The sequence below is a fragment of the Microchirus variegatus genome (genome assembly GCF_963457635.1).
Source record: "Microchirus variegatus genome assembly, chromosome: 22".
In the NCBI taxonomy this organism is placed as follows: Eukaryota; Metazoa; Chordata; class Actinopteri; order Pleuronectiformes; family Soleidae; genus Microchirus; species Microchirus variegatus.
In genome coordinates, this window is record NC_139823.1 from 17,857,825 (window position 1) to 17,885,451 (window position 27,627).

At 36.9% G+C, this 27,627-nt stretch overlaps 2 protein-coding genes across 2 annotated transcripts in view; one reads left to right on the forward strand and one right to left on the reverse strand.

The window, feature by feature from the left end:
* Nucleotides 1-4,913, reverse strand: part of LOC310943198 (von Willebrand factor D and EGF domain-containing protein) — a gene marked incomplete at its 5' end in the record, with an annotated part of 34,939 nt that extends 30,026 nt beyond the window's left edge. The window contains 3 exons of the mRNA XM_083908724.1: nucleotides 211-439; nucleotides 911-1,095; nucleotides 4,814-4,913. Coding sequence (XP_083764850.1) covers nucleotides 211-439; nucleotides 911-1,095; nucleotides 4,814-4,913 — 514 coding nt within the window. The remainder of the gene's footprint in view (nucleotides 1-210; nucleotides 440-910; nucleotides 1,096-4,813) is intronic.
* An 8,053-nt stretch (nucleotides 4,914-12,966) lies between these two features.
* Nucleotides 12,967-20,674, forward strand: kynu (kynureninase; the record flags this gene model as incomplete). The annotated part of the gene is made up of 13 exons (XM_083908725.1): nucleotides 12,967-13,135; nucleotides 13,218-13,338; nucleotides 13,420-13,502; nucleotides 14,554-14,615; nucleotides 15,049-15,120; nucleotides 15,210-15,284; nucleotides 16,730-16,876; nucleotides 16,998-17,096; nucleotides 17,473-17,546; nucleotides 19,142-19,194; nucleotides 19,490-19,575; nucleotides 20,218-20,448; nucleotides 20,561-20,674. 13 exons carry the CDS (start codon nucleotides 12,967-12,969, stop codon nucleotides 20,672-20,674), a joined length of 1,386 nt encoding a protein of 461 aa, XP_083764851.1.
* Between the last annotated feature and the right edge of the window lie 6,953 nt (nucleotides 20,675-27,627).

Sequence of the window (27,627 nt, forward strand, 5' to 3'; positions counted from 1 at the left end):
GCTCATTTGGACGATATGGGGGGCTGGATATAAACATGTTAATATCGCAAAAACTAAAAAAGCACAAACGAAAATGTTTGCGGCACAAACGAAGCACAAGCGATTACAAGTATTTTGAAATGGTTTTATTGGGTGTGACGAGCCAACTTCACGGAGATATGATTTCAGTATTCTCTTGAGTTCGCGTGGATGGAAAAACTGTGCGCTCACCTTTGGCGCAGTATCCCATGCATCCCTGAGTGGGCTGCAGGTAGTAGAGCATGAACTCGCCGCAGTTCCGCACCGTGACGGGGATGCGGAAGAGGCAGCAGTCCTTGGTGCTGCCGTGGAAGAACTGCCAGGTGGCGCAGGCCGAGAGCTGCCGTACCTCGCCGGGCCGCGGCAGCGAGGTGTCTCTGAGCGAGAGCCACACGGGCGCCTGTGTGCCACAGCGGTTCATCTGCAGTGAAAGTGCAGGAGGTGAATGAGTGAGTGAAGAGGTGTGTTTGTTTTTGACTGTTTTTGAATCGGACTCACACTACCGTTCAAAAGTTTGGGCTCACCTATACAATTTCTGTTGTGTTTTCCATTAAAAGTCACACTTTTATTCGTCAAAAGAGTTGCAAAATGAATAGAAAATATAGTCAAGACATTGACGAGATTAGAAATAATGATTTTTAATTCAAACTTTGAACCAGCAAAACTATTTTCAGCTGTGCTAACATCATTGCACAAGGGTTTTGAAGGGTTTTCTAATCATCCAATAGTCTTCTAACGCCATTAGCAAACACAATGTACCATTAGAACACTGGATATGGGCCTCTATACACCTTTGTACATATTCCTTTAAAAACCAGACGTTTGCAGCTAGAATAGTTGCTAAGTGACCCCAAACTTTTGAACAGTAGTGCATATCCTCTGCTGCTTTCACCTCAACACAAGTGGTCGGCATCTCTGCGGGTTTGTTGTTGATCCTGAATCTGTACCAGCCCGGCGACAGCGAGTGGTCACAGATCAGGTCCTGGATGGCCGTGTTCTGAATCTCCGTGGAGTCGAAGTCGACGCTCCGGTAGGGATTGCGCAGAATCCGATGGCCTCCCGGGTAACACTCTGGTGCTGCGAGAGACAACAAAAAGGACAAAGGACGATGGTGTCAAACTGAACTGTGCAGAAGTGAAAACCGTGTGTAACCAGATCACGTCTTTATCTTTGACAGAGTTCACAGAGACGAAACAAAAACAGCTGATTTGATCCTGGGAAATGGCAGGAAAAACAGTCTGGTGTCCTTGATCGGCGTGGGAATAGTCATGTCTTGGAAACTAGATTTAAGTGACGGTCCACTTCATAGCACTTATTAGGCCTAGTTAACACCTAATATAGGCTCACCTGAGTGGGTAACATAACTGAAGATTACAGTCTTTGGATGAAAGCTCAGGAAAAAGCAGGTTTAATGGACTGTTTTTTGTCATTTAAAGCGGACCAATTAACGCTGTTTTTTAGTGTGTATCTGCGTCATTACCTCGTTTAAGAAGCCCTGAAGGTTCAAAACTGAACCGCAGAAGAAGAATAACGTCCGTTGTGGAGGTTGTTTCACGAGCGACAGTGTCTTCTGACTCTGGGTCAAAGGTCGTCAAAGGGACTGCGACGGTGAGTCGTGAAGAAGCTATTTTTAAACACTGTTAAAACAATGTTTTGATAATGAGTAGCAGTGCAGCCACCGTTCCAGAGGGGGGAGCTGCTGCGCTTCTGAGAGCAGGTGTGCTGAATATGTCACTTCCGGGTACTGGCCAATCACAAGACAGTTGGGAAGCCTCTACGCTGGCTGGCCAATCACAAGACAGTTCTGTCTTCTGGGGGTGAGATTTCAGTCTAAAACAGCGCGACTGAGGAGAGCTTCAGTCAGGAGAGATTTCTATCGGCTCGTTTACAGCAACTAGGAGGTTTTTGAGCATAAAAACAAGTTAATGTATGTAAGTAGACCTCCATAACTAACATGTATGTGCAACAGGACCACTCTATGGGAGCTTTTGAATTGACAATAACCACAGATTAGCAAAGGATCCGATTCAAATGAAGAAGATGAACCAGGAAACTAAACACTTGCTTACCGAAGATCAAATAAATAGTGTGTATGTTGGTGATTGAGGTAGGGTTTTTTAAGGTGTCGGTGAGTTTCAGGAAAAAAGATAATTTCACCCCCAGTGGGAATCTAAATGGCTAAGAATAACAGACATTCCTCTGAGCCTCCCACCTCTCTACGAGGGCTCGGAAGGAGGCGAAAAAAGCTACTGGCGCATAAGAAGCCTCGGAAGGCTGAACTCCTGCAGCTGGAGGCTAAAACAGCACAACATGCACGGTTTCCACACTGCGTTTTCTGCTTCCTGTGTTTGCGTTCTGTCGCAGTGGCCGTGAGTAAACTCAGGAGGAGACAAACAAAGCCTTGAATGGACAGAATTAGTGAATCCCGAGCCTAAACAAGGCCTCACAGGCAGCGAGGCAGGCAGACCAGATCATGTTGACAGCCTCGTGAAAGCAACTGCTCGTGTTTACATCTCCGCCCGTGTCTGCATGACGCGCACCCCCCCGTCTGGCACCTCCGCCGACAAGAGTCGGGGTCACAGGTTGTCCAAACAACCAAGGTTTTTCTTTTCGGGACTTTGGCTGCCGGATAAACTGTTCCAATTGGCGTCTTAATGAGTTTACAGAGCCACAGGGGAGCAGCAGGTGGAGGAGGGGTGGTGGTGGTGGTGGTGGTGGTGGTGGTGGTGAGCTAATGAAGCAGCTCCTGGGTGGAGAGGGAGATCCCACCGGGAGGGGAGGCCCTCAGCAGCCCCAGATGTGTGTGTGTGTGTGTGGGGGGGGGGGGGGCACAGCGCTGTTTCCCAGAGGATCGGTCAGTCAGGGACGAGTCGGAGGTACAAGGGTTTTTCCCTGAACTCTTCATTTCCTTATGCACACAAACAAAACTCTCCCTTTAATTTACTGATAAATAACTTCAAACACAGTCTGGGGGGTTTTTCCAGATCTAAGATGCGAGATCTCTCTTTTAGCAGCTGACACTTGGGGTGAATTCCAATTCCTTGCTTAACCCTCAATCTTAACCCTCAATCTCCAAAATGCGCTGTCCCGATTCTCAGAAAAATTAAGTTGAGGGTCAAGTTTAAGGGCTGTATCGCCCTCAATATTGAGATTTTCCGAGACCACCCTTGGGAGCAAGGGCTACCCAGAATGCATTGCGTGTTTTCACATAAGAAAGCAGCGAAGCGAGTGCTATACAAATGAAGTGTTTTCTTTGTTAATAGAGATATAAAAATGATGAAAACCATTGTATTATCTTAGTTTAGGCCCATATTATGGATTACTGACGTCATTGTTGCGTAACGTTTATTTTTATTTTACGATCTTTTGTCAATAAGTCGTGGTGTGTGGTAACTGTCAGCTAAATATTTGTATGAGTATCATCTTATAACTAACTGACAACCTAATAACTCGACTGACAAACGGATCGTAATCAATAATCCTGACGTAAACGTGTTCTTCTTCTTCTTCTTCTTCTTTTTTGGAGTTGACAGACTGGACGCAGCTTTTATCGCGTTATTCTGCCCCCTACAGTCTGAAGACGTATCTGCATTTAAGGGGTGTCCCATTTTCTAAGTGACAAAATAACCCTCAACACTTGGTTTTGAGGGACAGTTAAGAAAAGGGTTGAGCTTGAGGGTTAAGATAGGAATTGGAATTGGCCCTTAAAATGTTTGCTTTTTTTTTAGGGTCAACTGGACTTAAACGTGTCCTTCCCGCCGAGTTCCAGGACTCATTTTCTGTCCTCGGTGATGATGACCCACAGCATTTTTCTTTCTTTTCTTTCTTTTTTTTTTTTTACGATGGCCTGCCTTAAAGTTTTACGAGTGTGTGCTTTGATGGCGTTGTTGTTTTCCCAGGAGACGGAAAAGACGTGGTGTGAGATCAGATGGAAGACCATAGGGTGGCATGTTGAGACATATAGACAGCCAGGCTAAATAACGGCCATGCGATCTTTTGTAAAAAATGATTTGAAATCTCTGCAAACTTATATATTATTGATCATGTAAGAGATTTAGAAGCAGAGCAATGACAAACTCCACTCTCAGCTGCAGTTTGGAACTTGTGTAAAAACCTCGGTGCTCAAACCGTTAAAAGTTTAACAATCTCATTTTTAAACTTTATGAGAACATGTGTGATGGCAGCAGCAGCAGCAGCAGCAGCAGAAAGACGAGAGTTTGATGAAGGGAGAAACAGTGAGAAAGAAAACAGTACAACTGGAGGACTTGTGTTATGTGTCTTCACAAACTCTTTTCCATGTCTTGTTTTGAATTAGCTGTGTTTTATGAAGACTGCTCTCTGATTCTAATTACTGCTTTTATTACTGCCTCTTTTCTTCTTACATAATTGCTTAATCCCTCGTAATTGAGAGCTCCTGCTTGTTTGATGAAGTGATAAAATATGAATGAATCCCATGGAGAAGAGATCTTTGGGTTTAAATGAGACACCGTTTGTTTGAGCGTCTGTTTTCATGTCCCCTTGTTGTGAGCGTCCATCTCTAAACCCCTGGACTTGCTGAGTGATGGGAAATGTAGCGGCAAAAAGAAGCCAAACTCACTTGTTTCTGCGTTTAAATGTAAAGAAAACGTTGCACATGTGACGCTCTGGCTTGCATTAGACCAGACATCTGCTTCTACTCGATTGTGAGGATGAAAGAATGACGATTACTTTTATCCTGGATGTAAAAAACAGCGAACACAGCGCAATTTACGGCTTCTTTCAGCGCAAATGACAAAAAGTTTTTTCATGCACCTACCGTGCTGGGCGAACGCTTTGAATCCCACGACGCACAGCAGCGCGATGCGTAAAAGTCCAGGGAACGAGAGGCGCACGGCACCATGTGCGCAACGGTCCATGGCTGCGGCTCCGCGGTGAAGTTGATGCAAAGGCTCAGTGGTGTCGTCCCATCGAGGGGAAAAAAGAAAAGTGGCGAAAGTAGCGCAAACTGTGCTCCTCCTTTTACGCAAAAGAGAGCGTAAATTCGCGCCCAGCTCAGTGTAAACTGCGCAAAATGACAAAGTCAGGCGTTAGTGTGGGGGGAGTTGGGAACAAACCACTGATGAGCCTGTAGGTGGGTCTTCTTCTTCTTCTTCTGTGATCCCAGAATCAAAGCAGAGCCAAAGGGTCCAGAGTCAGAGCAGCAGCGCGGTTTATGACGGTTTGGATTCACCGAGGCACAGATTTGTTGCGGGAATATGAGCAACAATGAAAATGCAAATTTAATCAAATCCTGCAGGGTTCACGCACGACTCTCTTCAGCCAGAATGATTTAAATGTATGGAAGTAAATCTGTTGCCATCTGAGTTTGAATTCGAATTTCGAGCACTGAATTTTTTTTGCATCGAAATTAGACTTTGAATTTTAAAAACCATCACATTTCAAGCAGTTTTTTGTTTTTTTTTGCCATTGATTTTTTTCAACTTTGAAATAAATTCAGTGTAAAACAAATTCAATATCTCAAAAAATTCAGTTGCAAAAAAATTTGATGTCTCAAAAAATTAACTTGAAAAATTCAGTCGCAAAAAATTCACTTGCAAAAATTCAGTCGCAAAAATTCACTTGCAAAAATTGAGTCGCAAAAAATTCACTTGCAAAAATTGAGTCGCAAAAAATTCACTTGCAAAAATTCGATGTCTCAAAAAATTCAGTTGCAAAAAATTCACTTGCAAAAATTCAGTCGCAAAAAATTCACTTGCAAAAATTCAGTCGCAAAAAATTCACTTGCAAAAATTCAGTCGCAAAAAATTCATTTGAAAAATTCAGTCTCAAAAAATTCACTTGCAAAAATTCAGTCTCAAAAAATTCACTTGCAAAAATTCAGTCGCAAAAAAATCATTTGCAAAAATTCAGTCTCAAAAAATTCACTTGCAAAAATTCAGTCTCAAAAAATTCACTTGCAAAAATTCAGTCGCAAAAAAATCATTTGCAAAAATTCAGTCTCAAAAAATTCACTTGCAAAAATTCAGTCTCAAAAAATTCACTTGCAAAAATTCAGTCGCAAAAAATTCATTTGCAAAAATTTAGTCGAAAAAAATTAACTTGCGAAAACATCAGTTAATATTTTTGCAACTGAACTTTTTGAGATATTGAATTTTTTTACATTGGAAAAAAATCAATGGCAAAAAAAAACCAGTGCTTGAAATTTGATGGTTTTTAAAATTCAAAATTCTAATTTTGATGCAAAAAAATTTGTCAGTGTTAGAAATTCGAATTCAAACTCAGATGGCACAGATTTACTTCCATATAAATCCATTATTTCTGCAAAGATCATTTTTCATATAGTGAAATAAATGTGAATAACGTGCATGTGTGCAGCAGATATTTACTGCACATAAATGGACTCTGCTCCAGCTGCATGTGCTCAGTGCGTTTGGATATATATATACAGCATGTCAACTGGAGTCCAGTCTGGCTTAGTTTCAGGAAAAACATCAGATTTTCTTCTTTAGTTTGCTTTTAAATCTACAGCTGTTCTCATTTTACGCCATTTCTGTTCTATTTTATGATCCTCATATACTGCGTATTTACGGATACAGATTATTAAATTAAGTAAGTTTGCTCCACCTTATTATAGTAAATGGCTTGTTTTCTTTTTTCAAGTGTTGGGAAAAACCCAACTGTACACAGTTGCCTAATCTGCTCTGTCCTGTTATCTTTCTAGGGTGGAAAAAACCCACAAACAAACAAAGAGTGAGATTGTTTTCTCTGCAGGGGGAAGTGAGAAAACTACAGAGCTGAAGCAGCGAAGGCAGGACTTCAGAGTGTTAGGTAAATATCAGGTGCTGGAGGCTTCACAGACAAACACATACCTTTGCGCAAAATAAAAGAGCAGAGAGCAGCAGCAGCAGGTGTTCGGTCAGTGCTCCACTCTCAGTACTGTGAGAAAGTCTGTGTTTATTTACCTTCATGTACCTTAATTAGACAGATAACAGTAGGAGGAAGCGGTCATTTAACTCTGGTACTTCAACAAAGCCAGAAAACTTCAGGTAACCCATATTTAGTCACGTTCAGTCTGGAAAAGACATGAAGGTTTGATGTGTTTCAGATGGATGACACGGCCCTTAAATCTCCTGGAGCTTCTGCACGGACACTTCAATTTGTCCTTGTCCTTGTCTAAAGTGCCATAACCTGCACACTACACTCCCACCACACCCCCCCCCCCTGAGAAACTCCTCGAAACCTCCCAGGATTGAGGACTACTGTGCCGTGGTAAAAAAAAAAAGGCCTTTGGGCTATGGAAGTAAATCTGTGCCATCTGAGTTTGAATTCGAATTTCTAACACTGACACATTTTTTTGCATCAAAATTAGACTTTGAATTTTAAAAAACATCAAATTTCAAGCACTGTTTTTTTTTGCCATTGATTTTTTTTCAACGTTGAAATAAACTCAAAAAATATATGGCTCAAAAAATTCGAGACATTTTTTTGCAACTGAATTTTTTGAGACATCGAATTTTTTTAACACTGAATTTATTTCAACGTTGAAAAAAAAATGAATGGCAAAAAAAAACAGTGCTTGAAATTTGATGGTTTTTAAAATTCAGTCTAATTTCGATGCAAAAAAATTAGAAATTCGAAGTGTTAGAAATTCGAATTCAAACTCAGATGGCACAGATTTACTTCCATAAACGGAGCGTACGTTGATCGGTGTTGGATGAATTGAGACGGGGATCGATTGCTTCTCTCTGGTGACCCGGATATTAACTGACGTTTTTGCAAGTGAATTTTTTGCGACTGAATTTTTGCAAGTGAATTTTTTGAGACATCAAATTTTTTGCAACTGAATTTTTTGAGATATTGAATTTTTTTTACACTGAATTTTTTTCAACGTTGAAAAAAAAAATCAATGGCAAAAAAAGAGAGAAAAACTGCTTGAAATTTGATGGTTTTTAAAATTCAAAGTCTAATTTCGATGCAAAAAAAATTCAGTGCTAGAAATTCGAATTCAAACTCAGATGGCACAGATTTACTTCCATATTGGGCCACATACAGCCAACCAATCACAATCAGAATACTTGATTGATCCCCAGGGGGCGATATTGGAATGCGTTACATTATAAAATGCATGAAATGAACCATTAAAAACCACAGTATTTGACTGTTATGTAAACATCTACAGTGAACCAAAACAAGAAAACAGCTTGAAGAGAAGCAGCGTTGCACAATTCGTTCATAAATCACAGTAGTTTCTGCTTCTGTGGCTGCGACGTTGCTTTTACGGCAATAACTCAACTCAAATGTGCTCTGAGCAGTGAATACATGCACTGTATTTTAACATTCTTGTTGTTAAATGAAACTTCTACTACACTCCTGCAGTTATAATTTGCACAATAGCAAATAGAAATTAACATAATTGTGCTGCATAAAAGAGAGGATTCTGTTCCACTCGAGGCACAAACCTGAAAAACCACCAACGTCGACATTGAACACTACATCTGAGAGCGTTGCGTTTGAGAGGTTGGTGTGTGAATTCAACGTTTTATCCAAACTTATCTTAAAAATATCTTCTCAGTTGTACAGTTGTAGTTATTTGTGCTTTTCAGACAAACCTGTCTGCTTAATGCATGTGCTTTATTTGTCTTGTTCAAACATAATGTGGAAATGCAAAGTCTGATCAAATTCAGACTTTGACTTTCACCAAATAAGTTGTTTTGGTTAACTTACATCTGATTGAATTGCCTCACGTTTTTATTATTATTATTATTATTATTATTATTTTAAATACAGTGCAGATAGCAAATGCAATGTCAGGCGATGCTTTAATCAAATGAGGAGTTCCTCAGGGCACCGTCCTGGTTCCTCTTAAAAAGTCTCAAATTGTATCTCAATCACTTGACTCGCTTTACAAAAAACTGTTTTAACCAGGTTAAAGTGTCAAGTATTTATTTATTATTTATTAAAGACAAGAAAATATCAGTAAAATCGATTTATCAATCAACAAATAAATAAATAAATATGTTACTAATTGATTATTTAGTTTTTTATTGGCCAATTGAACAAGCAAATATAAAACATTATTGACATGTGATACTTAATGCATTAATAATTTAACTTTTTATTCAGATTTGAGATGTTAGCAGGGGTGGTTGTATGGATTTTGGGGCCTTGGGCATAAGGTCACAGAGGGGCCCTTAAAGTATCCATCAGTAAACTTGTTTATAAATCAATTTAACCGACAAATAAATACCTTAAAGATTACTTTTTTTAAATTTTATTGGTCAATTAAATGAGGAAATATAAAAAAAATTTCATGTGATACTTAAAACATTCATATTTGAGATGTCACCAGGGGTGTTGCTATGGATTTTAGGGCCTTTAGGGCAAAAGGGACCGACGTGGGCCCCCAAAGTATTCATCTCATTTATAAATCCATTTATCAACCTACAAATAAATACCATAATCATTGATTATTTAGTATTTTATTGGTCTTTTTCTAGTGACTTTTCCACATCACTGTACTTCCCAGAGATGTTATTCTCACTCAGGTCAGATTATACAGGGAATACAAGTAAATTGCAATACAGTTTGACCTCGAGTGCAGATTTTCTCACTCTGTCAACTTGGATAAGGAGACATAATCCAAACAACGAGGTGTCAATGACACACTGTGAGTGTGCCGTGAGTACCAGGACCAAAAAAACCTTACACCTTACAAACCGGCACTGATTCATTCTCCTCATTAAACGACGCCATCTTAGTTGTGTTAAAAAAATTCACGTGAAGCTGAACAACACAGGCTCTGCTTTGGAAAACTCATGATTTGGCCCTTAAATGTGAAAACATGTCATTATTATCAGCTGTGTGTCATATAAAGAGAGAAAGACGATCACATTTGTACGGTGGCCCTGAGGTGCAAAACACAAACGCAAATCACAAAACACATCACAAATCAAAAACACAAACGACAATCAAAAAACACAAACGCAAATCAAAAAACACAAACGCAAATCAAAAACACAAAAACATTAACTCAAAACGGAAACACAAATCACACAACGCAAACACAAAAGCAGAAAACACGAAAACATTAACTCACAACGCAAACACAAAAGCAGAAAACACGAAAACATTAACTCACAACGCAAACACAAAAGCAGAAAACACGAAAACATTAACTCACAACGCAAACACAAAAGCAGAAAACACGAAAACATTAACTGACAACGCAAACACAAAAGCAGAAAACACGAAAACATTAACTCACAACGCAAATGTTTTCGTGTTTTCTGCTTTTGTGTTTGCGTTGTCAGTTAATGTTTTCGTGTTTTCTGCTTTTGTGTTTGTGTTGTGTGATTTGTGTTTCCGTTTTGAGTTAATGTTTTTGTGTTTTTGATTTGCGTTTGTGTTTTTTGATTTGCGTTTGTGTTTTTTGATTTGCGTTTGTGTTTTTGATGTGTGTTGTGTTTTGTGATTTGCGTTTGTGTTTTGCACCTCAGGGCCACCGTACATTTATAATGAAATATAAAAACATTAACAATATAATCTTTCAAACCTACTTATTTAAGTGCAATATTCTCATCCACACAGCCATAATTTTTTTTTAACATTATATACCTGCTGCATTGGCCTATACTTTACCGCCATCTAGTGGACATGCGATGGAAAGTAACTTTACATGAATGTTTTTCAATTTCTGTGAATCAGATTTGATTCTAGACTTATGATTCTAGGACAATATGATCACAAAATCTCAATAATTAACAAGTAAAGATATGAATGAAGAATATTGGTTGTTTTAGAATGATACTACAACTGTTATTACACATGTATTAAGTGAGATTACGCCTATTTAAAAGGGCAGATGTGATGTATTGTGATTCCTCTGATCTATTTAAAAAAAAAATATATATCTACTGCACTTTATTATTTGTCGTCTTGCAGCCGGTGGTTTGTAATTCTCTCTCAAAAAAGTGAAACCACAGAAATGGGGAACTCCCTGTCGTGCTGCTGTGCTGATAATAGCAGGAATTAGCCCGTGACACATTATCACCTACTCGTGTCTCGTGATTTTTAACACAGATACGAGTTTGACTGAGTGGATGAATGATTGACTCTACACACGCTACACACACACACGCACACGCACACACACGCACACACACACACACACACACACACACACACACACACACACACACACACACACACACACACACACACACAGAGGGTAAAGTGCATTTCCAGAGCAGAGCCGTTCGCTCATTTTCTCTGTCGTCTGTGGAGAGGAAGCACAGCCTGGATCAAACCAGCTGTAAGTCGCAGCTTTCACTACGCTACAGGCAAAGAACAAATGCCTTTTTTTTTAATATGTATTTATTTTATTACTGCGCAGCAATAAAGCAGGGCAGTTATTGGTGTTGTATTTATTCATATGAACAGTAGTGTTGTTGTTTATGAGCCGAGAGGATAAGTAGAAGCAACGGGAGATACAACAAATGGATGCTTTTTTTTTATATTAGTGTTTTCGATTAACATAATGTGCATTATTTGCACTATTATTGAGTAGCAGCTGATGTTCAGAGTCATCTTTGGTTAAAAAAATGAGTGAAAAAGTGTGTATTAGGTATTAATATACTAGAAGTGTGTGAGCAGGTCAAAAAACTTACATTTCTGTATTTCAAGTGTGTTTTTCTTGATGTGTGTCCCTGATACTAATGATTACAATCTTATAAAAGAATTGTGCATGGAATAGTACACAACTCCTTATATGGACGTCCTGGTGGTGTGTGTTTATAGGTCACATATTCAGGTGCATTATGTAATAAATCTAAAGCAACTGGCCGTAAAAACCTCCTAATATGTCACAGAGACTCAGGAATAATGTTCATATAACAAACTGAACTCACCAACAACAACAGTACAGACAAAATATTTGCATTAAAAAAATATATTTTGCAGACTGCGGATCATGTGGCGCCACCTACCGCCGTCTACCAATCATTGCAGTCGGTAGAGTCTCTGCTGCCGAGCGACCACGGGTTGCCAGTTACGTCAGAAAAACGAAACCTAAAAGACCTCGGTGTTTTTGAATTTGAATGTAGTAACTGTTTTTGGCCACATTCTTACATATGGCGCCTTTAAAAAAAAGCGAAGGTGTTTTTCGTCGTCTTATGTGTTGTTTTTGTTCATAAAAACGTGCAAAGCGAACTTCGAACTGTGACCTATCTCCAAATTTCACAAATTAAATCGGATTTTTAAACATTTGGAGTACAGTTTTTGCTCAGGTGTGTTTAAATAGTGGGTCAGATTGTTTAGATCAGGGGTTTCTCAAAGTGTTGATACCTGAGGGCCAATTTAGGAACCCAAAATTGGACTGAGGGGCCGCCAAAGAAAAAAAAAGTTGCAGTTCTACAGTTTAGAGTTAAATAATATAAGCGTTAATATAATGCAATTTAAGCATTAATATAATAACGCTTTATAATTTACTGGTTAATTCCCCAGTATTTTGGCCATTGTTCTTACCTTCTAATTACAGGTTAATACCAAGTAACACATTTCTGTTACCATATATTTACTGGGTAAATAGCTAGTAATTGAGGGCTGTAACTACCTGCTTATTACCAGCTTATAACACAATAATACACTAAAATTCACCATATAGAAACCAGGTAAATACCCAGTATTTTTGTTTACACTTATTGGTCTGTATCCAGTAATGTCCAATAAACATTTAACAAGCTCAGTAGCTCCTGGATTAAAACTATCAACTGTAATTTATTGCGGGGCCGCCAGAAATGTTTCTGCGGGCCGCCATTGGCCCCCCGGGCCGCACTTTGAGAACCAATGGTTTAGGGCGTGCTGAAAAAAACGGGATAAACACAACTCTATATTCACACATTCTTAAGGCCTCTGCGTGTGCAGTGTAACCTGACACCGTCGTATGATGTGTTTGTTTTCTCCGCTGCAGCGATGGATCACTTAATCGGCTCAAACGCGAGGGAAACCTTGGAGAAAGTGTCGGCGTCGCTGGGCTGCAGCCCGACCTCGGCACAGGTGGCCTCGTTCCTCGACGAACGCGACGACCTCTCGCACCTGAGAGACAGATTCCACGTCCCCAAAATTGCAGATTTGCCTTGCAGTGAGTATCACTGACATCACCTTGTGATCATGTGTGTTCTTCTTATTTGTGTATTTTTTTGATCCTTTTCTCGTCTCCGTAGCTGATCTGTCACTGGTCGACGGCAGCCAGGACTGCATCTACCTGGTGGGAAACTCGCTGGGGCTTCAGCCCAAAGTGACCAGGAAATACCTGGAGGAAGAGTTGGACAAGTGGGCTAAAATGTAAGCTAAATCTATTCCCATATTAAATCCAAAACACATTATTTTTCCCTGCATTTCCATGAAAACAACGTCTTGTTCCAGGGGCGTTCATGGTCACACTTTGGGCAGTCGGCCGTGGGCGTGGGCCGAAGACAACCTCGAAGAACGCATGGCCAACGTCGTTGGTAGGAGAGACTTTTTTTACTTCGACGAGAAAACACAAATCCCTGAATCCCTTTTGTGGAGTCCAAAGTGCACACAACGTTCTTTACATAAACCTGCAGTTACATGTTTGGAGGACTGAAGTGTGTGTCGGGGGCCTCTCTCCGGCTCTGGTTTTGTCTGATTTATTTGCTCAGACTTGCTACTGCTACTTTTTGTGGGGTCAACTTTGCGTTATCGAGTGCCGCCTGGTCGTAAAAAATCCATTCTGAAGACTCCAGAAAGTGGATAATAAGCAAATGTCGATCGCATTTACTGCACTTAATTGTCTATTATTTCCCTCTAAATCAGGGGTTCTCAAAGTTTTGATACCTGAGGGCCAATTTAGGAACCCAACATTGGACTGAGGGTCGCCAAAGGAAAAAAAAAGAGGAAAAAAAACGGTAATTTTAATGACCAGATTGCAGTTCTACAGTTTAGCGTTAATATAATGTAATTTAAGCATAAATATATAAAAACGCTTTATAATAACTGGGTAATTACCCAGTATTTTGGCCATTGTTCTTACCTTCTAATTACAGGTTAATACCAAGTAAGACATTTCTGTTACCATATATTTACTGGGTAAATAGCTAGTAATTAGGGGCTGTAGCTACCTGCTTATTACCAGCTTATAACACAATAATACACTAAAATTCACCATATAGAAACCAGGTAAATACCCAGTATTTTTGTTTACACTTATTGTATCTGTATCCAGTAATGTCCAATAAACATTTAACAAGCTCAGTAGCTCCTGGATTAAAACTATCAACTGTAATTCACTGCGGGGCCGCCAGAAATGTTTCTGCGGGCCGCCATTGGGCCCCGGGCCGCACTTTGAGAACCAATGCTCTAAATAGTACCACAAACGCATCATGGAAATGTTTACTGATGTTGTAAATCAAGTCATTTTCTCACACTGGGCAGCAGAGTTGCCCCCCCAGTTGGCTATTCGATTGCATTGCTACTTCCAGGTTGGCTTCAGTGACGAAACAGGACAAGACTTGTGATCGATGACGTTGTTTCTTACAGGAGCTAAAACTGAAGAGGTGGCTCTGATGAACGGCCTGACGGTGAATTTACACCTGTTAATGGTGAGAGGCTGCGCTTTTTCGTTTTTTTTAATTCTCTACTTTAAAGGCGCCGTATGTAAGAATGTGGCCAAAAACGGTTACTACATTCAAATTCAAAATGCCGAGGTCTTTTAGGTTTGGTTTTCTGACGTAACTGGCAACCCCGTGGTTATTCGGCAGCTGAGACTCTACTGACTGCAATGATTGGTAGACGGCGGTAGGTGGCGCCACATGCCAAAACATGATTTGCAGTCTGCAAAATATGTTTTTGAATACAAATATTTTGTCTGTACTGTTGTTGTTGGTGAGTTCAGTTTGTTATATGAACATTATTCCTGAGTCTCTGTGACATATTAGGAGGATTTTATGGCCAGTTGCTTTAGATTTATTACAAAATGCACCTTTAAACTTCCCTCAAAGACTAAAGATAAAATCCTGTTTTAATATTCTGCAGCTGTCCTTCTACAAACCCACGGCCGAGCGGCACAAAATCCTCTTAGAGGACAAAGCCTTTCCCTCGGACCACGTGAGTAAATTTCAAAGAAACGATTTTCGAGGAATTGGCGTCATCTTTTTTTTCTCCAACGGGTATGTTTTTCTTCTCCTGTTTTCCAGTACGCTGTAGAATCTCAGATCAGGCTGCGAGGATTCGAGCCTCAACAGAGCATGCTGCTGATGTCACCCAGACCGGTAACGCCTGGACCTCATTTACAGTACATTTACAGTCAACTTCTAGTCTTGTGTTTCATCACAAAAATGAGCTCTAACCTTCATTTTTAGACGTCGCCGTGATTCACAGCTCAATAAACTGCTGAATTTCTTGGGTTCATAATGTAAAAGTGCGACAAAATGGCTCAGTAGTGCCCCCACAGGTGAAACACGGTAGGACAAAGCCATTGACCCATCTGCTCGAAACGTCACACGCGACAGAAGAAGAACACGTCTGTGAACGTGGACTTCACGCAACAGGAAGTCTATGGAAGTAAATCTGTGCCATCTGAGTTTGAATTCGAATTTCAAGCACTGTTTTTTTTTTGCCATTGATTTTTTTTCAATGTCTCAAAAAATTCAGTTGCAAAAAATTTGATGTCTCAAAAAATTTGATGTCTCAAAAATTTGATGTCTCAAAAAATTTGATGTCTCAAAAAATGTTTTAATGTTTGTCTCAAAAAAATGCAAATTTTTGTCTCAAAAAATTTTGAATGTTTGTCTCAAAAAAATGCAAATTTTTGTCTCAAAAAAATGCAAATGTTTGTCTCAAAAAAATTCGAATTTTTGTCTCAAAAAATTCGATGTCTCCAAAAATTCAGTCGCAAAAAATTCACTTGCAAAAATTCAGTCGGCGTTGGATGAATTGAGACAGAGATCGATTGCTTCTCTCTTGTGACCCGGATATTAACTGACGTTTTTGCAAGTGAATTTTTTGCGACTGAATTTTTGCAAGTGAATTTTTTGAGACTGAATTTTTGGAGACATCGAATTTTTTGCAACTGAATTTTTTGAGATATTTACTTTTTTTTACACTGAATTTATTTCAAAGTTGAAAAAAAATCAATGGCAAAAAAAAAAAAAGTGCTTGAAATGTGATGGTTTTTAAAATTCAAAGTCTAATTTCGATGCAAAAAAAATTCAGTGTTAGAAATTCGAATTCAAACTCAGATGGCACAGATTTACTTCCATAGAAGTCAGCCATTTTTAATTTAGCCGTCGTTTTTGCCGCGAAACAGGAAGTGGCGTACAACTTTGTCGTACATTGACCAAAAAGGGCATAGCGCCACCTGCTGGCACCATGGTGGCTACGAGGGCCCCGTACAATGTTGCTTGCAGCTTTAATTCTTTTTTTTTTTTTAATTGCACAACAAAAAAAAGGGTTTAAAGGTGAAGTAAGTAGTTTATAGTGCCATCTAGAGGAGAGGCTGACATTTACAACAAAGAACTGCTCCTCTGCTCACCCCCTCCCTTCCCGCGACCATGTTATTTTTACATGACTTTTTGAAACACTACGAAAATGAAACAAAGAATATTATACAGCGACTAGACAAAAAGTGGATTTTGGGTTATATAAACCCATAAATACTACACAGTGTCCCTTTAAATGATGCCGGTTTATAGATGATAGTTTGCTTCCTGCTCAGGGAGAAGAGACTCTGAGAACCGAGGACATCCTGGAGCTGGTGGAGAAGGAGGGCGAATCCATCGCCGTGGTGATGTTCAGTGGAGTTCAGTATTACACCGGTCAGCTGTTCGACCTGGCAGCCATCACTGAGGCTGGTCAGAGAAAGGTAAAAGTAAATTTCTGTGTTGTCCATCGGAAGATCCGAAGATTGACGCAAGAGAAACTTTGAAGGCAACAGCCTTTACGAGTAATAACCAACTACGAACTTCTCCTTTTCATCTGTTCAGGGCTGTTACGTAGGATTCGACTGTGCTCATGCCGCGGGGAACGTTGAATTAAAGCTGCACGACTGGGGAGTCGACTTTGCCTGCTGGTGCTCCTACAAGGTCAGCTTTTTTCTGTAGATGTAGATCCCAAAATCCAGCAATCTAAAATAGAGTTACGGTGTAAGAACTCTGAGTTGTTTAATGGGTGATGGTATAATGATGGGGTTTGAGTTTCAGAGACAAAGTGCAGCAGTTTAAGATAATTTCCTCACAGGGAATTTAAAGGACATGTTTTTTTTTCTTCCAATTTTTTCCCCCAAAAAGTTGTATTTTTCAAATATTTTTTTTATAATGCAAATGTCGTCGAACGTCTGTGACCTTTGATTCTCTCAGTCAGCAATGCACAAACTCTTCATTTTATCAAGATGGAGATGGAGTCTTACACTGTCAGTGCTTTCAAACTGAAGAACCTAAATCTGCCTTTTTATCTTTCTAGTATTTAAATTCCGGTGCCGGTGGAATAGCCGGAGCATTCGTCCACGAGAAACACAACAACACCGTTAAACCAGCGTGAGTCCTCACATCCTGTTAACATGCATTAAGAGTAACTGGTGCAGTGCCCGTAGGAAGTATGTATTCCTATAATGGGAGCGAAAGAAGATTTTTGAAGAAAGTCAGCTCACTGGCAAAGTGCATCAGGGCAAATGGATCATTTCCTGAATTTCAAAAATTCATTAAAATTATTCCTTAAGAGGTTTGCAAATATTTTCAACAGATTCTTGTTCAGGGCGATGCCGACTATTATGATGGTAAATTTCAAGTCATTCCGAGATACTTTTTTTTTTGTGAAGAAAGTCAGCTCACTGTCAAAGTGCATCAGGGAAAATGGATCATTTCCCAAAATTCAAAAATGTATTAAAATTATTCCTTAAGAGGTTTGCAAATATTTTCAACAGATCCTTGTTCAGGGCGATATCGGCTATTATGATTATAAATTTCAAGTAATTCCGAGAAACTTTTTGTTTTTTTGAAGAAACTCAGCTCACTGTCAAAGTGCATCAGGGCAAATGGATCAATATCTGAATTTCAAAAATTCATTTAAATTATTCCTTAACAGGTTTTCAAATATTTTCAAAGGATCCTTGTTCAGGGCGATACCGGCTATTATGATGGTACATTTCAAGTCATTCCGAGATACTTTTTGTTTTTTTGAAGAAACTCGGCTCACTGTCAAAGTGCATCAGGGAAAATGGATAATTTCCCAAAATTCAAAAATTCATTTAAATTATTCCTTAAGAGGTTTGCAAATATTTTCAACAGATCCTTGTTCAGGGCGATATCGGCTATTATGATTATAAATTTCAAGTAATTCCGAGAAACTTTTTGTTTTTTTGAAGAAACTCAGCTCACTGTCAAAGTGCATCAGGGCAAATGGATAATTTTCTGAATTTCAAAAATTCATTAAAATTATTCCTTAAGAGGTTTGCAAATATTTTCAACAGATCCTTGTTCAGGGCGATGCCGACTATTATGATGGTAAATTTCAAGTCATTCCGAGATACTTTTTTTTTGGTGAAGAAACTCAGCTCACTGTCAAAGTGCATCAGGGCAAATGGATCATTTCCTGAAATTCAAAAATTCATTTAAATTATTCCTTAAGAGGTTTGCAAATAATTTCAACAGATTATTGTTCAGGGCGTTACTGGCTATTATATGATTATAAATTTCAAGTAATTCCGAGAAACTTTTTGTTTTTTTGAAGAAAGTCAGCTCACTGTCAAAGTGCATCAGGGCAAATGGATAATTTTCTGAATTTCAAAAATTCATTAAAATTATTCCTTAAGAGGTTTGCAAATATTTTCAACAGATCCTTGTTCAGGGCGATGCCGACTATTATGATGGTAAATTTCAAGTCATTCCGAGATACTTTTTGTTTTTTGAAGAAACTTGACTCACTGTCAAAGTGCATCAGGGCAAATGGATCATTTCCTGAAATTCAAAAATTCATTAAAATGATTCCTAAAGAGGTTTGCGAATATTTTCAACGGATCCTTGTTCACAGCTGTATGTGTAGTAGTTGTTTTGGCAGTTAACTAAAGTCATATAAAGTGTGTATATCATTTTAAACGTATATAAGTTTAATTTCATTCTCTTTTCTCTACCAGGCTCTTGGGATGGTGGGGACATGACCTGAAAACTCGGTTCAAAATGGATAACGGTGTGTGTGTGTGTGTGTGTGTGGGGTCAAATGAAGAATACATTTTAAATCATTATGATGCTGCTGCTGTGTCTGTTTTTTTTCTAATTTATTTATTTTTTCAGATCTTTTACTTGTTTTTCTCCATTTTTTTTTTCCAAAGTATCTTTTTTTTGTCTTATTTCATCTTGTGATTGGCAGTAAATTCTGCATCTGAACACAATAACTTAATTTGTGTGTGTGTGTCGACTTGATGCAGAACCTTTATGTTGAGGCTGTTATTTCATGATTAAATGTTTTTTTGTTTTTTTTTTAGTGTTGGAGCTGCAGCCTGGAGTGAATGGCTTCAGACTCTGTAATCAGCCCGTCCTGCTGGTCTGTTCCCTGCAGGCCAGTTTAGAGGTACTTTACCAAAAACATATTTTAAGATATAACATATGTGCAAAATGTATAGTATAGTATGTCGTTTTGGTCACATTTTTGGCTAAAAGAAAATTTCTAAAAAATTATGAGAGTTTGTTTTTGTCAAATTTTGGACCAAAATGTTTTTTTTCAAAAAAATTGTCCGATTTTGAACGAAATAGTGTAGTATGACATTGAGGTTGACGACAAAGTATAGTATGACGTTTTCGTCACATTTTGGGCTAAAAAAAAAATTCTGACATTTTTTTGATTTTGGACGACATAGTATAGTATGTCGTTTTTGTCAAATTTTGGACCCAAATATATTTTTCAGAAACTTGTCAGATTTTTGACTAAATTGTGTAGTATGACATTGAGGTTGACGACATAGTATAGTAAGACGTTATGTCACATTTTGGGCTAAAAAAAAAAGATTTAAAAAAAAATTCCGATTTTGGACGACATAGTATAGTATGATGTTTTTGTCAAATTTCTGACCAAAGTTTTTTTTTCAAAAAAATTGTCAGATTTTGGACGAAATAGTGTAGTACGACATTGAGGTCGACGACAAATATGACGTTATGTCACATTTTGAACATATTCTACAATATGAACACTAAACACAATTTTTAATGTTCCCAGATATTTGACATGACCAGCATGCAGGCGCTACGCAGGAAGTCCCTCCTGCTGACTGGTTACCTGGAGTATCTGATCCAGCATTACTACAGCAAAGACCCCACCCGGCCCCTAAAACCTCACGTCCACATCATCACGCCCTCTGACCCTCAGCAGAGAGGCTGCCAACTCTCGCTGTCCTTCTCCATCCCAATCAGGGAAGTGTACCAGCAGGTGGAGAAGAGGGGAGTCGCTGTAAGTAGCCAACTTGAGGAGTGGTGTTGAGTTTTATCGACGTCGTGTATGTTCCATTTAGAGCAGAACATGGATAAGTGAACCAATGTTCTGTCATTTTTCTGTCCCCCAGTGCGACATGAGGGAGCCCAGTGTGCTGCGGATCGCTCCGGTGCCTCTCTACAACACCTTCAGTGACATTTACCGCTTTGTAGAAACACTGGGATCAGTTCTAGCCAGCCACTAAATACAGTAAATGATGTTTCTTGTGAAAATATCAATTCTGACCTGAAAGGAAAAGAGTGTGAACTTTGTGTGTTTGTTTCCTTTAACTGATGTAAATGTTTATTTTATTTTGACTGGTGATATAAAAATAAATGAATGTATGATGAAAATGTGTCAGGGTTTTTTTTAAAAAATACATTCGTCTTTACCCTTTTTATCTGGTGCTTATAGCATTGACTTATAGGTTAGTATGTCGTCCAAAATTTGACCACATTTTGAGAAAAAACAATTTGGGTCCCAAAATGGTCAAAAACGTCATAGTATAGTATGTCGTCCAAAACTTGACCTTTTTGAGAAAAAAAAAGGTTGGTCCAAAATTTCAGAAAAAAGTCATAGGATAGTATGTCGTCTAAAAATGGTCAAAAACGTCATAGTATAGTATGTCGTCTAAAAATGGTCAAAAAAGTCATAGTATAGTATGTCGTCCAAAAATGGTCAAAAATGGTCAAAAACGTCATAGTAGTATGTCGTTTTTGTCAAATTTTGGACCAAAACTTTGTTTTTAAAAAAAATGGTCAGATTTAGGAAGAAATAGTGTAGTATGACATTGAGGTCGACGACATAGTATAGTATGACGTTTTGGTCACATTTTGGTTTTGGACGACATAGTATAATAGTATGTCGTTTTTGTCAAATTTTGGACCAAAACTTTGTTTTTAAAAAAAATGGTCAGATTTAGGAAGAAATAGTGTTGTATGACATTGAGGTCGAGACATAGTAAAGCATGACATTCTGTCACATTTTGGGCTAAAAAAAAAAGATTTCAAAAAGAAATTCGATTTTGGATGACATAGTATAGTATGTCGTTTTTGTCAAATTTTGGACCAAAATTTTTTAATCAAAAAATGGGCAGATTTTGGACGAAATAGTGTAGTATGACATTGAGGTCGACGACATAGTATAGTATGACGTTTTAGTCACATTTTGGACTAATAAAAAAGATTTCAAAAAAATGTTCAGATTTGGGACGACATAGTATAGTATGTCGTTTTTGTCAAATTTTGGACCAAAGTCTTTTTTCAAAAAAATTGTCAGATTTTCGACGAAAGACTGTAGTATGACATTGAGGTTGACGACATAGTATAGTATGACGTTATGTCACATTTTGGGCTAAAAAAAAAAAAGATTTCAAAAAAATTCCGATTTTGGACGACATAGTATAGTATGTCGTTTTTGTCAAATTTTGGACCAAAACATTGTTTTTCAAAAAAATTGTCAGATTTTGGATGAAATAGTGTAGTATGACATTGAGGTCGACAACATAGTATAGTATGACGTTTAAGTCACATTTTGGACTAAAAAAAAGATTTCAAAAAAATGTTCAGATTTTGGACGACATAGTATAGTATGTCGTTTTTGTCAAATTTTGGACCAAAACTTTTTTAATCAAAAAAATGGTCAGATTTTGGACGAAATAGTGTAGTATGACATTGCGGTCGACAACATAGTATAGTATGACGTTTTGGTCACCTTTTGGTTTTGGACGACATAGTATAGTATGACGTTTTAGTCACATTTTGGACAAAAAAATAAGATTTCAAAAAAATGTTCAGATTTTGGACGACATAATCTGAACATGTCGTTTTTGTCAAATTTTGGACCAAAGTTTTTTTTCCAAAAAATGGTCAGATTTTGGACGAAAGAGTGTAGTATGACATTGAGGTTGACGACATAGTATAGTATGAAGTTATGTCACATTTTGGACTAAAAAAAAAGATTTCAAAAAAATGTTCAGATTTTGGACGGCATAGTATATAGTATGTCGTTTTTGTCAAATTTTGGACCAAAATTTTTATGTAAAAAAAATTGTCAGATTTTGGACAAAATAGTGTAGTATGACATTGAGGTCGACGACATAGTATAGTATGACGTTTTAGTCACATTTTGGACAAAAAAAAAAGATTTCAAAAAAATGTTCAGATTTTGGACTACATAGTATAGTATGTCGTTTTTGTCAAATTTTGGACCAAAGTTTTTTTTCAAAAAAATGGTCAGATTTTGGACAAAATAGTGTAGTATGACATTGAGGTCGACCACATAGTATAGTATGACGTTATGTCACATTTTGGACTAAAAAAAGATTTCAAAAAAATGTTCAGATTTTGGACGACATAGTATAGTATGTCGTTTTTTTTCAAATTTTGGACCAAAGTTTTTTTTCAAAAAAATGGTCAGATTTTGGACGAAAGAGTGTAGTATGACATTGAGGTTGACGACATAGTATAGTATGACGTTATGTCACATTTTGGACTAAAAAAAAGATTTCAAAAAAATGTTCAGATTTTGGACGACATAGTATAGTATGTCGTTTTTGTCAAATTTTGGACCAAAGTTTTTTTTCCAAAAAATGGTCAGATTTTGGACAAAAGAGTGTAGTATGACATTGAGGTTGACGACATAGTATAGTATGACGTTATGTCACATTTTGGACTAAAAAAAAAGATTTCAAAAAAATGTTCAGATTTTGGACGACATAGTATAGTATGTCGTTTTTGTCAAATTTTGGACCAAAGTTTTTTTTCCAAAAAATGGTCAGATTTTGGACGAAAGAGTGTAGTATGACATTGAGGTTGACGACATAGTATAGTATGACGTTATGTCACATTTTGGACTAAAAAAAAGATTTCAAAAAAATGTTCAGATTTTGGACGACATAGTATAGTATGTCGTTTTTGTCAAATTTTGGACCAAAGTTTTTTTTCCAAAAAATGGTCAGATTTTGGACGAAAGAGTGTAGTATGACATTGAGGTTGACGACATAGTATAGTATGTCGTTTTTGTCAAATTTTGGACCAACATTTTTTTCATCAAAAACAAGGTCAGATTTTGGACGAAATATTGTAGTATGAAATTGAGGTCAACAACATTGTATAGTATGACGTTTTGGTCACATTTTGGGATAAAAAAAAACAATTTCAAAAAATGTTCAGATTTTGGACGACATAGTATAGTATGTCGTTTTTGTCCAATTTTGGAACAACATTTTTTTATCGAAAAAATTGTCAGATTTTTGACGAAATAGTGTAGTATGACATTGAGGTCGACGACATAGTATAGTATGACGTTTTAGTCACATTTTGGACTAAAGAAAAAGATTTCAAAAAATGTTCAGATTTTGGACGACATAGTATAGTATGTCGTTTTGGTCAAATTTTGGACCAAAGATTTTTTTCAAAAAAATGGTCAGATTTTGGACAAAAGAGTGTAGTATGACATTGAGGTTGACGACATAGTAAAGTATGACGTAATGTCACATTTTGGACCAAAAAAAAAGATTTCAAAAAATGTTCAGATTTTGGACGACATAGTATAGTATGTCGTTTTTGTCAAATTTTGGACCAAAGTTTTTTTTCAAAAAAATGGTCAGATTTTGGACGAAAGAGTGTAGTATGACATTGAGGTTGACGACATAGTATAGTATGACGTTATGTCACATTTTGGACCAAAAAAAAAGATTTCAAAAAAATGTTCAGATTTTGGACGACATAGTATAGTATGTCGTTTTTGTCAAATTTTGGACCAAAGTTTTTTTTCAAAAAAATGGTCAGATTTTGGACGAAAGAGTGTAGTATGACATTGAGGTTGACGACATAGTGTTGTATGACGTTATGTCACATTTTGGACCAAAAAAAAAATTTCAAAAAAATGTTCAGATTTTGGACGACATAGTATAGTATGTCGTTTTTGTCAAATTTTGGACAAAAATTTTTATGTCAAAAAAATTGTCAGATTTTGGACAAAATAGTGTAGTATGACATTGAGGTCGACGACATAGTATAGTATGACGTTATGTCACATTTTGGACTAATAAAAAAGATTTCCAAAAAATTTTCAGATTTTGGACCACATAGTATAGTATGACGCTTTGGTCAAATTTTGGACCAAAGTTTTTTTATCGAAAAAATTGTCAGATTTTGGACGAAATAGTGTAGTATGACATTGAGGTCGACGACATAGTATAGTATGACGTTTTAGTCACATTTTGGACTAAAAAAAAAGATTTCAAAAAAATGTTCAGATTTTGGACGACATAGTATAGTATGACGTTTTTGTCCAGTTTTGGACCAAAAAACGTTTTTCAAAAAAATGGTCAGACTTTGGACGACATAGTATAGTATGTCGTTTTTGTCAAATTTTGGACCAAATTTTTTTCTCCAAAAATGGTCACATTTTGCAGACATAGTATAGTATAACGTACTACATAGTATAGTATGACGTTTATGACAAGTTTTGGACCTAAACAACGTTTTTCAAAAATATGGTCAGATTTTGGACGACATAGTATAGTATGTCGTTTTTGTCAAATTTTGGACCAAATTTTTTTCTCCAAAAATGGTCACATTTTGCAGACATAGTATAGTATAACGTACTGCATAGTATAGTATGACGTTTTTGACAAGTTTTGGACCAAAACAACGTTTTTCAAAAATATGGTCAGATTTTGGACGACATAGTATAGTATGTCGTTTTTGTCAAATTTTGGACAAAATTTTTTTCTCCAAAAATGGTCACATTTTGCAGACATAGTATAGTATAACGTACTACATAGTATAGTATGACGTTTATGACAAGTTTTGGACCTAAACAACGTTTTTCAAAAATATGGTCAGATTTTGGACGACAGAGTATAGTATGTCGTTTTTGTCAAATTTTGGACAAAATTTTTTTCTCCAAAAATGGTCACATTTTGCAGACATAGTATAGTATAACGTACTACATAGTATAGTATGACGTTTTTGTCCAGTTTTGGACCAAAAAAACGTTTTTCAAAAAAATGGTCAGACTTTGGACGACATAGTATAGTATGTCGTTTTTGTCAAATTTTGGACAAAATGTTTTTTTTCCAAAAATGGTCACATTTTGCAGACATAGTATAGTATAACGTAATGCATAGTATAGTATGACGTTTTTGTCCAGTTTTGGACCAAAAAACGTTTTTCAAAAAAATGGTCAGATTTTGGACGACATAGTATAGTATGTCGTTTTTGTCAAATTTTGGACAAAATTTTTTTCTCCAAAAATGGTCACATTTTGCAGACATAGTATAGTATAACGTACTGCATAGTATAGTATGACGTTTTTGTCCAGTTTTGGACCAAAAAAACGTTTTTCAAAAAAATGGTCAGACTTTGGACGACATAGTATAGTATGTCGTTTTTGTCAAATTTTGGACCAAATTTTTTTCTCCAAAAATGGTCACATTTTGCAGACATAGTATAGTATAACGTACTACATAGTATAGTATGACGTTTATGACAAGTTTTGGACCTAAACAACGTTTTTCAAAAATATGGTCAGATTTTGGACGACATAGTATAGTATGTCGTTTTTGTCAAATTTTGGACAAAAATTTTTTCTCCAAAAATGGTCACATTTTGCAGACATAGTATAGTATAACGTACTGCATAGTATAGTATGACGTTTTTGTCCAGTTTTGGACCAAAAAAAGTTTTTCAAAAAAATGGTCAGACTTTGGACGACATAGTATAGTATGTCGTTTTTGTCAAATTTTGGATAAAAATTTTTTCTCCAAAAATGGTCACATTTTGCAGACATAGTATAGTATAACGTACTGCATAGTATAGTATGACGTTTTTGTCCAGTTTTGGACCAAAAAAAGTTTTTCAAAAAAATGGTCAGACTTTGGACGACATAGTATAGTATGTCGTTTTTGTCAAATTTTGGACAAAATTTTTTTTTCCAAAAATGGTCACATTTTGCAGACATAGTATAGTATAACGTACTGCATAGTATAGTATGACGTTTTTGACAAGTTTTGGACCAAAACAACATTTTTCAAAAAAATGGTCAGATTTTGGACGACATAGTATAGTATGTCCTTTTTGTCAAATTTTGGACCAAATTTTTTTCTCCAAAAATGGTCACATTTTGCAGACATAGTATAGTATAACGTACTGCATAGTATAGTATGACGTTTTTGTCCAGTTTTGGACCAAAAAAACGTTTTTCAAAAAAATGGTCAGACTGGACGACATAGTATAGTATGTCGTTTTTGTCAAATTTTGGACCAAATTTTTTTCTCCAAAAATGGTCACATTTTGCAGACATAGTATAGAATAACGTACTACATAGTATAGTATGACGTTTTTGACAAGTTTTGGACCAAAAAAACGTTTTTCAAAAAAATGGTCAGATTTTGGACCAAATTTTTTTCTCCAAAAATGGTCACATTTTGCAGACATAGTATAGTATAACGTACTACATAGTATAGTATGACGTTTTTGACAAGTTTTGGACCAAAAAAACGTTTTTCAAAAAAATGGTCAGACTTTGGACGACATAGTATAGTATGTCGTTTTTGTCAAATTTTGGACCAAATTTTTTTCTCCAAAAATGGTCACATTTTGCAGACATAGTATAGTATAACGTACTACATAGTATAGTATGACGTTTATGACAAGTTTTGGACCTAAACAACGTTTTTCAAAAATATGGTCAGATTTTGGACGACATAGTATAGTATGTCGTTTTTGTCAAATTTTGGACAAAATTTTTTTCTCCAAAAATGGTCACATTTTGCAGACATAGTATAGTATAACGTACTGCATAGTATAGTATGACGTTTTTGTCCAGTTTTGGACCAAAAAAACGTTTTTCAAAAAAATGGTCAGACTTTGGACGACATAGTATAGTATGTCGTTTTTGTCAAATTTTGGACAAAATTTTTTTCTCCAAAAATGGTCACATTTTGCAGACATAGTATAGTATAACGTACTGCATAGTATAGTATGACGTTTTTGTCCAGTTTTGGACCAAAAAAACGTTTTTCAAAAAAAGTGGTCAGACTTTGGACGACATAGTATAGTATGTCGTTTTTGTCAAATTTTGGACAAAACTTTTTTTCTCCAAAAATGGTCACATTTTGCAGACATAGTATAGAATAACGTTCTACAT